Source organism: Scyliorhinus torazame, chromosome 22 (assembly GCF_047496885.1).
Source record: "Scyliorhinus torazame isolate Kashiwa2021f chromosome 22, sScyTor2.1, whole genome shotgun sequence".
NCBI lineage: Eukaryota > Metazoa > Chordata > Chondrichthyes > Carcharhiniformes > Scyliorhinidae > Scyliorhinus > Scyliorhinus torazame.
Window position 1 is genome coordinate 25299440 of NC_092728.1, and position 13755 is coordinate 25313194.

At 48.4% G+C, this 13755-nt stretch overlaps 1 protein-coding gene across 1 annotated transcript in view; it reads left to right on the plus strand.

Annotated features, from left to right (window-relative positions):
* Positions 1–2497: 2497 nt before the first annotated feature.
* Positions 2498–13755, plus strand: part of LOC140399458 (interleukin-1 receptor-associated kinase 1-like) — a 34956-nt gene continuing 23698 nt past the window's right edge. Inside the window, exon 1 of the mRNA XM_072489034.1 lies at positions 2498–2666. Within this exon, the coding sequence (XP_072345135.1) occupies positions 2513–2666 (154 nt within the window). The 5' untranslated portion in view covers positions 2498–2512. The remainder of the gene's footprint in view (positions 2667–13755) is intronic.

Consider the following 13755-nt stretch of genomic DNA (forward strand, 5'->3'; position numbering starts at 1 on the left):
ACTGTCCACCCTATCTAACCCTCTGATCATTTTATATGCCTCTATTAAGTCTCCTCTTAACCTTCTTCTCTCTAACGAAAACAACCTCAAGTCCATCAGCCTTTCCTCATAAGATTTTCCCTCCATACCAGGCAACATCCTGGTAAATCTCCTCTGCACCCGCTCCAAAGCCTCCACGTCCTTCCTATAATGCGGTGACCAGAACTGTAGCAATACTCCAAATGCGGCCGTACCAGAGTTCTGTACAGCTGCAACATGACCTCCTGACTCCGGAACTCAATCCCTCTACCAATAAAGGCCAACACTCCATAGGCCTTCTTCACCACCCTATCAACCTGGGTGGCAACTTTCAGGGATCTATGTACATGGACACCTACATCCCTCTGCTCATCCACACTTTCAAGAACTTTTCCATTAGCCAAATATTCCACATTCCTGTTATTCCTTCCAAAGTGAATCACCTCACACTTCTCTACATTAAACTCCATTTGCCACCTCTCAGCCCAGCACTGCAGCTTATCTATATCCCTCTGTAACCTGCTACTTCCTTCCACACTATCGACAACACCACCGACTTTAGTATCGTCTGCAAATTTACTCACCCACCCTTCTGCGCCTTCCTCTAGGTCATTGATAAAAATGACAAACAGCAACGGCCCCAGAACAGATCCTTGTGGTACTCCACTTGTGACTGAACTCCATTCTGAACATTTCCCATCAACCACCACCCTCTGTCTTCTTTCAGCTAGCCAATTTCTGATCCACATCTCTAAATCACCCTCAATCCCCAGCCTCCGTATTTTCTGCAATAGCCTACCGTGGGGAACCTTATCAAACGCTTTGCTGAAATCCATATACACCACATCAACTGCTCTACCCTCGTCTACCTGTTCAGTCACCTTCTCAAAGAACTCGATAAGGTTTGTGAGGCATGACCTACCCTTCACAAAGCCATGCTGACTATCCCTGATCATATTATTCCTATCTAGATGATTATAAATCTTGTCTCTTATAATCCCCTCCAAGACTTTACCCACTACAGACGTGAGGCTCACCGGCCTATAGTTGCCGGGGTTGTCTCTGCTCCCCTTTTTGAACAAAGGGACCACATTTGCTATCCTCCAGTCCTCTGGCACTATTCCTGTAGCCAATGGTGACATAAAAATCAAAGCCAATGGTCCAGCAATCTCTTCCCTGGCCTCCCAGAGAATCCTAGGATAAATCCCATCAGGTCCCGGGGACTTATCTATTTTCAGCCTGTCCAGAATTGCCAACACCTCTTCCCTACGTACCTCAATGCCATCTAATCTATTTACCTGGAGCTCAGCATTCTCCTCCACAACATTATCTTTTTCCTGAGTGAATACTGACGGAAAATATTCATTTAGTATCTCGCCTATCTCTTCAGACTCTACACACAACTTCCCATCCCTGTCCTTGACTGGTCCTACTCTTTCCCTAGTCATTCGCTTATTCCTGACATACCTATAGAAAGCTTTTGAGTTTTCCTTGATCCTTCCTGCCAAATACTTCTCATGTCCCCTCCTTACTCGTCTTAGCTCTCTCTTTAGATCCTTCCTCGCTACCTTGTAACTATCCATCGCCCCAACTGAAACTTCACACTAGTTTCTTTTTAGTTTTGTTTTCAGTGTTGGAGCTGAAGCCAGACAAAGCAGCTGTACTGCTGTTCTCTCTGCCATGAAAAGACTGTCTCTTGATCATTTGGTGAATTCAGAATTATAAATGTTCTCAATACTGAATGTAAACCTAACGTGCTTCTGTTAAAAGGTGTTTCATAAGTCTTCTGGATGTTGTTGGGAAGTTATTAAGGATTACTTAGTGTTGTAGTCTTTGGGGGTTGTATTTGAATTAATGGTTGCTAAGATGTTCACTGTATGTTTTAAAAAGGTTAACTTGAGTTCATAGAATAAACATTGTTTTTGCTTTAAAAAATACTTTTCCATTTCTGCTGTCGAGTGGGCCGTGTGCTCCCCATACCACAATCTAGTAAAAGTTGTGGGTCAGGTGAACTCCATGATACACTTTGGGGCTCTCTAAACCCTGGCCCACTACAATCTCCATCTATCTGTGCGCTGCCAGTCCTGTGGATAAATTTGCTTCTACCCATGCTGATTCCAGGGAAAGGGAGTTGCTCGTCCACCCCACGCAGTGGGCCTCTCCCCTGGCTATATTCGCGGCCCTGGGGAGGGAGAATGCGCGTGTCCACTGGTACTCTTGAAACGTTGGCCACCGCAGAGGCCTTTTTGACCACTTGTCAACCCATTTAAGGTTTGATGATTGGCTCGTTTTACTTGCAACTCACTTTTTGTTGAAGGCAGTTTTCCCTGAAGGGACTGTCCCTTAAATTTGCCCCTCGGTTAATTTGACCTTGTTTACTTAATTATTTACGTCCCTCAAAATGGCGGGAACCATGCCTCACGCAGTCAGATCTCATCGGGTTATTGACGCTCGTGTTTTACCCCCCCCCTCAGCTTCCTGCATCGTCACCGACATGACAGAACTTCGGTTACTGGAGAACAGAGGAGCCCCAGGCCGCACGCAGAACGTCATGTGGCACTGGATGACTCGCAATGGAACCGTGGGACAACTGCTGCATATCCTCACCCATCTGAACCTGTGGAGGCCCCAGGAAATCATCCTGTCATGTGAGTAACCTATTACCCAACTGATCATTGTTCATACGTATGGTGGTCACTGAGGGCTGGCGATTCCTTCCTAATGTTTATTACGGGCAGATGGTTCCTGTTTATTCAGCAGGGTGAGGATCATTGTGCACAGACCCTGTTTATTCAGCAGGGTGAGGATCATTGGCCACAGTCCCTGTTTATTCAGAAGGGTGAGGATCATTGGCCACAGTCCCTGTTTATTCAGCAGGGTGAGGATCATTGGCCACAGTCCCTGTTTATTCAGAAGGGTGAGGATCATTGTACACAGTCCCTGTTTATTCAGCAGGGTGAGGATCATTGTACACCGTCCCTGTTTATTCAGCACAGTGAGGATCATTGTGCACAGACCCTGTTTATTCAGCAGGGTGAGGATCATTGTGCACAGTCCCTGTTTATTCAGCAGGGTGAGGATCATTGGCCACAGTCCCTGTTTATTCAGCAGGGTGAGGATCATTGGCCACAGTCCCTGTTTATTCAGAAGGGTGAGGATCATTGTGCACCGTCCCTGTTTATTCAGCAGAGTGAGGATCATTGCACACCATCCCTGTTTATTCAGCAGGGTGAGGATCATTGTGCACAGTCCCTGTTTATTCAGCAGGGTGAGGATCATTGTGCACCGTCCCTGTTTATTCAGCAGGGTGAGGATCATTGGCCACAGTCCCTGTTTATTCAGATGGGTGAGGATCATTGTACACAGCCCCTGTTTATTCAGCAGGGTGAGGATCATTGGCCACAGTCCCTGTTTATTCAGATGGGTGAGGATCATTGTACACAGCCCCTGTTTATTCAGATGGGTGAGGATCATTGGCCACAGTCCCTGTTTATTCAGATGGGTGAGGATCATTGTACACAGTCCCTATTTATTCAGAAGGGTGAGGATCATTGTACACAGTCCCTGTTTATTCAGCAGGGTGAGGATCATTGTGCACAGTCCCTGTTTATTCAGCAGAGTGAGGATCATTGTGCACAGTCCCTGGTTATTCAGCAGAGTGAGGATCATTGTACACAGTCCCTGGTTATTCAGCAGGGTGAGGATCATTGTGCACAGTCCCTGTTTATTCAGCAGGGTGAGGATCATTGTACACAGTCTCTGTTTATTCAGCAGAGTGAGGATCATTGTGCACAGTCCCTGTTTATTCAGCAGGGTGAGGGTCTTGTGCACAGTCCCTGTTTATTCAGCAGGGTGAGGATCATTGTGCACAGTCCCTGTTTATTCAGCAGGGTGAGGGTCTTGTGCACAGTCCCTGTTTATTCAGCAGGGTGAGGATCATTGTGCACAGACCCTGTTTATTCAGCAGGGTGAGGATCATTGTGCACAGTCCCTGTTTATTCAGCAGGGTGAGGATCATTGTACACCGTCCCTGTTTATTCAGCAGGGTGAGGGTCATTGTACACCGTCCCTGTTTATTCAGCAGGGTGAGGATCATTGTGCACAGTCCCTGTTTATTCAGCAGAGTGAGGATCATTGGCCACAGTCCCTGTTTATTCAGCAGGGTGAGGATCATTGTACACGGTCCCTGTTTATTCAGCAGGGTGAGGATCATTGTGCACAGTCCCTGTTTATTCAGCAGGGTGAGGATCATTGTACACAGTCCCTGTTTATTCAGCAGAGTGAGGATCATTGTGCACAGTCCCTGTTTATTCAGCAGAGTGAGGATCATTGTGCACAGTCCCTGGTTATTCAGCAGAGTGAGGATCATTGTACACAGTCCCTGGTTATTCAGCAGGGTGAGGATCATTGTGCACAGTCCCTGTTTATTCAGCAGGGTGAGGATCATTGTACACAGTCTCTGTTTATTCAGCAGAGTGAGGATCATTGTGCACAGTCCCTGGTTATTCAGCAGAGTGAGGATCATTGTACACAGTCCCTGTTTATTCAGCAGGGTGAGGGTCTTGTGCACAGTCCCTGTTTATTCAGCAGGGTGAGGATCATTGTGCACAGTCCCTGTTTATTCAGCAGGGTGAGGGTCTTGTGCACAGTCCCTGTTTATTCAGCAGGGTGAGGATCATTGTGCACAGACCCTGTTTATTCAGCAGGGTGAGGATCATTGTGCACAGTCCCTGTTTATTCAGCAGGGTGAGGATCATTGTACACCGTCCCTGTTTATTCAGCAGGGTGAGGGTCATTGTACACCGTCCCTGTTTATTCAGCAGGGTGAGGATCATTGTGCACAGTCCCTGTTTATTCAGCAGAGTGAGGATCATTGGCCACAGTCCTTGTTTATTCAGCATGGTGAGGATCATTGTACACAGTCTCTGTTTATTCAGCAGGGAGAAGAACATTGTACACAGTCCCTGTTTATTCAGCAGGGTGAGGATCATTGTACACAGTCCCTGTTTATTCAGCAGAGTGAGGATCATTGTGCACAGTCCCTGTTTATTCAGCAGAGTGAGGATCATTGCACACCATCCCTGTTTATTCAGCAGGGTGAGGATCATTGTGCACAGTCCTTGTTTATTCAGCATGGTGAGGATCAGTGTACACAGTCTCTGTTTATTCAGCAGGGAGAAGAACATTGTACACAGTCCCTGTTTATTCAGCAAGGTGAAGATCATTGTGCACAGTCCCTGTTTATTCAACAGAGTGAGGATCATTGTGCACAGTCCCTGTTTATTCTGCAGGGTGAGGATCATTGTACACAGTCCCTGTTTATTCAGCAGGGTAAGGATCATTGTACACAGTCCCCGTTTATTCAGCAGGGTAAGAAATCTATCCCCATCTCAGTCCTAAACGATCCCTCTGCCTCCTTCCCCCGTTCTGAGACTGTGACTCCCCCCCCCCAACCGCGTGTTTTAGATTCCCCGCCCTGTCAAACCCCTTCAGAATCTTGTACTTCTCAATGCGACCATCTCTCTTTCTTCCAAACGCTAGAGAATGTCGGCCCAATTAGCTCCACTTCTCTATGGCAGGGCATACCCCACTCCCCCCGTTCCCAGGGATCCCATTCCCGTAAACCTTCATTGTACTGGCCTCCAATGCGAGTATGTTCTTCCTTAAAAATGTGGAGATCTAAACTGTGCACCAGACGGGTCTCGCCAAATCTCTGCACTGTTGGAGCGAAACGTTATTCTTGTACTCCCAGGAAGGAAGCCCCTGGTCATCTGTCACTCATGACCTAGCTTGGCCGAACAACCATCTACCTAGATCCTGAGCTCTGGAATTCTCTCCCTAAACGCTGTATTCCCCATCCCCTTCTCTCTCTCCTTTGAGATGCCCCTTAAAGTAACCTTGTTGGCCAAGATATTACGTTGCTCATTATAATATGTCTTTATGTGACTTGGTGTCGTACTTTGCTTTACAATGTGTCATGTGAGAGTACCTTTAAGAAATGGGTGTTTACTGCTGCAGTGATGTCAGAGTGTGGGTGGAGCTGGGCTGTCTGTCAGCTTTTTACTTTCGTTTTAGGCTGTTTGCTGCAGGGTGTGTTTTAGTTTCGTTTTCAGTGTTGGAGCTGAAGCCAGACAGAGCAGGTGTACTGCTGTTCTCTCTGCCATGAAAAGACTATCTCTTGATCATTTGGCGAATTCAGAATTATAAATGTTCTCAGTACTGAATGTAAACCTAATGTGCTTCTGTTGAAAGGTGTTTCTTCTGCCTTCTGGATGTTGTTTGGGAAGTTATGAAGGATTACTTAGTGTTGTATTCTTTGGGGGTTGTATTTGAATTAATGGTTGCTAAGATGTTCACTGTATGCTTTAAAAAGGTTAACTTGAGTTCATAGAATAAGCTTTGTTTTCCTTTAAAATATACTTGGGCAGCACGGTGGCGCAGTGGTTAGTGATGTTGCCGCATGGTGCCCGAGGTCCCAGGATCGATCCCGGCTCTGGGTCACTGTCCGTGTGGAGTTTGCACATTCTCCCCGTGTTTGCGTGTTTCGCCCCCACAACCCAAAGATGCGCAGGGTAGGTGAATTGGCCACGCTAAATTGCCCCTTAATTGGAAAAATGAATTGGGTATTCTAAATTTATTTTTAAAAAAAATACTTTTCCATTCCACCTGTAGAGTGGGCCGTCTACTTCCCATACCACAATCTATTAAAAGTTGTGAGTCAGGTGAACTCCATGATACACTTTGGGGTTCTCTAAACCCTGGCCCATAACAAATGGCCTCATGCAGTGCTTTGGGACATCTAATTACATTAGGTCTGCGGCTGTAAGTTGTTTGCTGTGTATTTCTGCTTCAGTGTAATCGCCCCCTTTGTAAATAAATCTGACCACGTAAATTTAGCCTGAATGGCTAGGTCTAATGGCTGGGTCTAACCGTGCAGCATTTACTCCCCCTTTCTCGAGGGAATGAAGTGGACACTTCACCTAACGTTGAGTGTCATTTTCCCTCGGTGCTGCAGAACCGCGCACGATTGAAGCCTTGGACCGGGGATGTGGAGGCTTCGCCGGTGAGTGACCGCTCCACAGAGCAGGGAAGGGAGGGATTGATCTGCAAATCTCAAGCCTTGGTTCTCTCGCCCCCCCCGACGTGTTGAGAGGGGGAAGAGTTCAGTCTTGGTGAGCTCCCCCGTGAGAAGCGACTCCGAGCACCCAGGTGACCCCGGGAGCCGGGTTGGATCAGGGGGCATGCACTGGGTGGGGTGAGGGGAATCGAGTCGATCGTTACTGTCCATTTTGGGTTTGGGTGGGATGTGTTTCAGTGCCTTGATGTAGTTGGCAACACCTGGCATAATCTGATGGTGGCTCTGGTGAGCTTTGCAATACAACAGCGCCCGGGGAGGGGGGGGGGGGGGGGGGGGTGGCGGGGGGGGGCAGGTTACCTTGAGCAGAGGTCCCGTTCCATAGTGGTCAGAACATCAGGGCGTGGGCTAATTTAGGGGAAACGTTAACTTTGTCACTGTCCCTTTAATAATAATCTTTATTGTCACAAGTAGGCTTACATTCACACTGCAATGAAGTTACTGTGAAAAGCCCCTAGTTGCCACACTCTGGCACCTGTTCGGGTACACAGAGGGAGAATTCAGAATGTCCAAATCACCTAACAGCGCGTCTTTCGGGACTTGTGGGAGGAAACCGGAGCACCCGGAGGAAACCCACGCAGACACGGGGAGAACGTGCAGACTCCGCACAGACCGTGACCCAAGCTGGGAATCGAACCTGGGTCACTGCGGCTGTGAAGCAACAGTGCTAACCACCGTGCTACCATTAGGTGTAATGGCTCCAAAATCAACCCCATTCTCCGGATCAAACTGCGACACAAGCTCTGCCTTTTCTTTCTTCGTTCCCACTCCAGCATGAACGGTCACAGCCGAGCTTTTCTGAAGCTGTGCTGCCCCTCACAGGCGACAGTTGGAGTTGTAATTTTAAATCTCTCTCTCCTTCCTGTATTTTAAATCAATCTCTCTCTCTCTCTCTCTCTCCTTCCTGTATTTTAAATCTCTCTCTCTCTCCTTCCTGTATTTTAAATCAATCTCTCTCTCTCTCTCCTTCCTGTATTTTAAATCAATCTCTCTCTCTCTCTCTCTTCTTCCTGTATTTTAAATCAATCTCTCTTTCTCTCTCTCATTCCTGTATTTTAAATCAATCTCTCTTTCTCTCTCTCTCTCCTTCCTGTATTTTAAATCTCTCTCTCTCTCCTTCCTGTATTTTAAATCAATCTCTCTCTCTCTCTCCTTCCTGTATTTTAAATCAATCTCTCTCTCTCTCTCTCTTCTTCCTGTATTTTAAATCAATCTCTCTTTCTCTCTCTCATTCCTGTATTTTAAATCAATCTCTCTTTCTCTCTCTCTCTCCTTCCTGTATTTTAAATCTCTCTCTCTCTCTCTATCTTGCATTTTAAATCAATCTCTCTTTCTCTCTCTCTCTCCTTCCTGTATTTTAAATCTCTCTCTCTCTCTCTATCTTGCATTTTAAATCAATCTCTCTTTCTCTCTCTCCTTCCTGTATTTTAAATCAATCTCTCTTTCTCTCTCTCATTCCTGTATTTTAAATCAATCTCTCTCACTCTCTCTCCTTCCTGTATTTTAAATCAATCTCTCTTTCTCTCTCTCTCTCTCTCCTTCCTGTATCTTAAATCTCTCTCTCTCTCTCTCCTTCCTGTATTTTAAATCTCTCTGTCTCTCTCTCTCTCCTCCCTGTAGTTTAAATCTCTCTCTCTCTCTCTCTCTCCCCTTCCTGTATTTTAAATCAATCTCTTTCTCTCAACGAACAAAGAACAAAGAAATGTACAGCACAGGAACAGGCCCTTCGACCCTCCAAGCCCGTGCCGACCATGCTGCCCGTCTAACCTAAAACCTTCTACACTTCCGGGGTCCGTAATCCCTCTATTCCCATCCTATTCATGTATTTGTCAAGACGCCCCTCGGCCCTGCTTCCACCACCTCCTCCGGCAGCGAGTTCCATTCACCCCCAACATCCCTCATACATCTAAACTTTTCCCCTCGCACCTTCAACCTATGTCCCCGAGTAATTGACTCTTCCACCCTGGGAAAAAGCTTCTGACTCTCCACTCTGTCTGTCCCCCTCATCATCTTGTAGACCCTCAACCTCCTTCGTTCCAGTGAGAACAAACCGAGTTTATTCAACCGCTCCTCATAGCTAATGCCCTCCATACCAGGCAACATCCTGGTAAATCTCTTCTGCACCCTCTCTAAAGCCTCCGCATCCTTCTGGTAGTGTGGCGACCAGAATTGGGCGCGATTCTCCCAAAGAATTTCGAAGTCCATTTGTGGTGGGTTTTTCGGGGAGTTGTCCGCCCACTCGGCTGGCGTTCCCAACTGCTATTCACTTCGTCACTTTTGTGGGGCCCTGGGGGGTTTCTCACCGGTTTAGCCCGCACTTAGAGCACGATTCTCTGGCATCCTGCGCACTCGCTCAAGCGGGACGAGGCCGGCGAATAGCGTGAGAGGGCAGTAAAGAGATCTGCGTCAGGCACCAAACAGTTTGCGATGCAACCAGCCCCGCTCCCGTAGGTGAATTCGGGATATCGCCGTACCGTCGCGAGGAACCAATTATCACCATTTAAGCCCCATTTCCCTACAATTAACGAGAGCCACCCTTATCCAACAGCCTCCCATCATTCAGCGGCCTCCCCAGCAAGTGGTCACTCCGGCGCCGATTAGTCCTCCTTTTGACCAACATGAACCTGGCGGAAGGGCTTCTGTGGGGAGCCGAGGAGGTGAGCGGCCATCTTTACTCAAAGAGCCCGAGGGGGGCCGGCTGTGGGCTTCCTGCCCCTGTGCTCGGCGGGGAGTGGGGGACCCTTGCAGGGATGGGTCGCCATGAGGGGTGGGGGCGGGTGGTGTTGGGAACAGGAAATCGCTCACGGCACCACTGTAGCGGGTTTCTTCTTGTTTTACTCCACTACTGGGCCGATATCTGGGGTTTGAGTATCTGTGTGTGTCTCTCTCCAGCTGGCACCGAAACCTCAGAGACCAGGGGATGCCGCACTGGGACACCTCCGCGGGGGAGAGCACTGAATCAAGCCTGCCGTTTATCCCTAACCGGGAGCCTGAGGCTTTTATCGCACAGATATCCAGACCCCCACCAATGCCCAGGTGATTCTCTCTCTTGCCGGTGGTACAACACCCACCCGGTTCCTACTTCGCTGGAGTAGCTCTCCCAAGAGAGAGAATAGGACACTGCTGTTTATTACCTAACCAGCAGCCTGTCCTGAGTGAACGGGTTCGAATCGTTCCAAGATTACCCTAGGTTCTCGACCCCGGAATTAGGGTGAGGAGTTTTTAAATATGACTTGGTCAGAGATCGCTGGTGAGAGATCGAAGAATTGCAACGGACTCCAATTACAATTCAAATCGAGGTTTATTGAAAAGGTACAAGTTTGAAGTTCCCGCTGGTCCCGCCCCTTCCAGCCAGGCAGACCTGTCCCGATTTGAATTTGGCGCCGGCTCCGCCCCCTCCACCCAGTGAGTTCCTGCCGGCGGCTTCTGTCAAGATTGGAGTACCTCCCCTAGGTCCGCCTCCAACTTGGTTTTTTCCACCGGTTATCTTGCACGGCCTGTCCCAGCGCAATACACGAGTTCCAGACAGTCTATTCTTTTAGATAACAAGGTTAAGCTCCATTGTGAAGATTTTTCAAGGGCTTCCATCTTATAGATCATAGAATTTACAGTGCAGAAGGAGGCCATTCGGCCCATCGAGTCTGCACCGGCTCTTGGAAAGAGCACCCTACCCAAGGTCCACACCTCCACCCTATCCCCATAACCCAGTAACCCCACCCGGCACTAAGGGCAATTTTGGACACTAAGGGCAATTTATCATGGCCAATCCACCTAACCTGCACATCTTTGGACTGTGGGAGGAAACCGGAGCACCCGGAGGAAACCCACGCAGACACGGGGAGAACGTGCAGACTCCGCACAGACCGTGACCCAAGCCGGGAATCGAACCTGGGTCACTGCGGCTGTGAAGCAACAGTGCTAACCACCGTGCTACCATTAGGTGTAATGGCTCCAAAATCAACCCCATTCTCCGGATCAAACTGCGACACAAGCTCTGCCTTTTCTTTCTTCGTTCCCACTCCAGCATGAACGGTCACAGCCGAGCTTTTCTGAAGCTGTGCTCACAGGCGACAGTTGGAGTTGTAATTTTAAATCTCTCTCTCCTTCCTGTATTTTAAATCAATCTCTCTCTCTCTCTCCTTCCTGTATTTTAAATCAATCTCTCTCTCTCTCTCTCATTCCTGTATTTTAAATCTCTCTCTCTCTCCTTCCTGTATTTTAAATCAATCTCTCTCTCTCTCTCCTTCCTGTATTTTAAATCTCTCTCTCTCTCTCTCCTTCCTGTATTTTAAATCAATCTCTCTCTCTCTCTCCTTCCTGTATTTTAAATCAAACTCTCTTTCTCTCTCTCCTTCCTGTATTTTAAATCAATCTCTCTCTCTCTCTCTCTCTCCTTCCTGTATTTTAAATCTCTCTCTCTCTGCTTCCTGCATTTTAAATCAATCTCTCTCTCTCCTTCCTGTATTTTAAATCTCTCTCTCTCTCTCTCTCTCCTTCCCGTATTTTAAATCAATCTCTCTCTCTCTCTCTCTCTCTCCTTCCTGTATTTTAAATCAATCTCTCTCTCTCTCTCTCCTTCCTGTATTTTAAATCTCTCTCTCTCTCTCTCTCTCCTTCCTGTATTTTAAATCAATCTCTCTTTCTCTCTCTCTCATTCCTGTATTTTAAATTAATCTCTCTCACTCTCTCTCCTTCCTGTATTTTAAATCTCTCTCTCTCCTTCCTGTATTTTAAATCAATCTCTCTTTCTCTCTCTCATTCCTGTATTTTAAATTAATCTCTCTCACTCTCTCTTCTTCCTGTATTTTAAATCAATCTCTCTCTCTCTCTCTCCTTCCTGTATTTTAAATCAATCTCTCTCTCTCTCCTTCCTGTATTTTAAATCAATCTCTCTTTCTCTCTCTCCTTCCTGTATTTTAAATCTCTCTCTCTCTCTATCTTGCATTTTAAATCAATCTCTCACTGCATTGTGCATTTTAATTCAATCTCTCTCCTTCCTGTATCTTAAATCTCTCTCTCATAGATAGAATTTACAGTGCAGAAGGAGGCCATTCGGCCCATCGAGTCTGCACCGGCTCTTGGAAAGAGCACCCTACCCAAGCCCACACCACCCTATCCCCATAACCCAGTAACCCCACTCAACCAACGCGAAGGGCAATTTTGGACACTAAGGGCAATTTATCACAGCCAATCCACCTAACCTGCACATCTTTGGACTGTGGGAGGAAACCGGAGCACCCGGAGGAAACCCACGCACACACGAGGAGGATGTGCAGACTCCGCACAGACAGTGACCCAGCTGGAAGGATACCCTTCCTGTATTTTAAATCTCTCTGTCTCTCTCTCTCTCCTCCCTGTATTTTAAATCTCTCTCTCTTTCTCTCCCCCCTTCCTGTATTTTAAATCAATCTCTTTCTCTCTCTCAACGAACAAGAAAGAAAGAAATGTACAGCACAGGAACAGGCCCTTCGGCCCTCCAAGCCCGTGCCGACCATGCTGCCCGTCTAACCTAAAACCTGCTACACTTCCGGGGTCCGTAATCCCTCTCGTGCAGACTCCGCACAGGCAGTGACCCAAGCCGGGAATCGAACCTGGGACCCTGGAGCTGTGAAGCAATTGTGCTAACCACTATGCTACCGTGCTGCAGTCCATCTGCTTCGGAGATCGCTGCTATCCTCACCTCGTTATGTTGATGGGATTCCGCTCTGGTGGAGACAAAGTCACTTACATCTGCATGGGGCTATGACCATCACATTGTCCTGCTTGCAGGCAGGCCCCTTACAGCATTACCGTGCCCCTTTGTCTCTGTTTTTAATCCAATTTAGTTGTCTGGCTTCTCCTTCCTTGTAGCTCCTAGGGGGGGGTTTGTAAATACCTATGCCCCTACTCAGCTCAGCGGACCAAGCCTGCTGGGAAATTTGGTTATGTTCCTTTGGCTGAAAAGTGTCCAGTTTACAGTCTCTGGGTTTTATTCTTGAACAGTCCAAAAAGGGCCGAATTGCCCGAAAACCTTACACCACCATGCCAGCTCCTGGACCCCAACCCAATTCCAGGCCCTGCCCGTCTTTCCCACCGATCACCCATAAACCCCCACCGGCCGCTGGGGCATCTGGCCGTGCGGATGAAGGCTATTGTTATTGGGCATTGGCAATCGTGGTCACGTGAGCTCCGCACACATGCCAAGTGGATTCCCATGGGTGAGCAAGTCATTGACTAGCATCCCAATCAGACCGTGGTGCCTGAACACAGCGGGGGGCAACACCACATACGCAACGTCCGAACACCCAGGGGATGGGACGCAGGTCCGGGGACGTGTCCACGGCCGGAGGGTGGGCGCCACGGGGGGGGGGGGGGCTTCGATGCCCCTGGCGGGCATCCTCTGGGGCCGGTGGGCCCCGGCTCACTTGTCGGCGGCACATGCACAGCCGTGCCGCCCTGTCCCGTGTGCTGACCCCGCGGCGTGGCCTCATCAGAGGGGTGGAACCCGGGAGTGCTGGTGGCCACCATCGTCCCAAGGGATGTGCCCGGCCTGGCAGCTCCCGATCGGTGCCCACGGGGCAGCTGGTTCAAGCCCCGGCTGCCCCTGCATAGTGTGGCTCTGC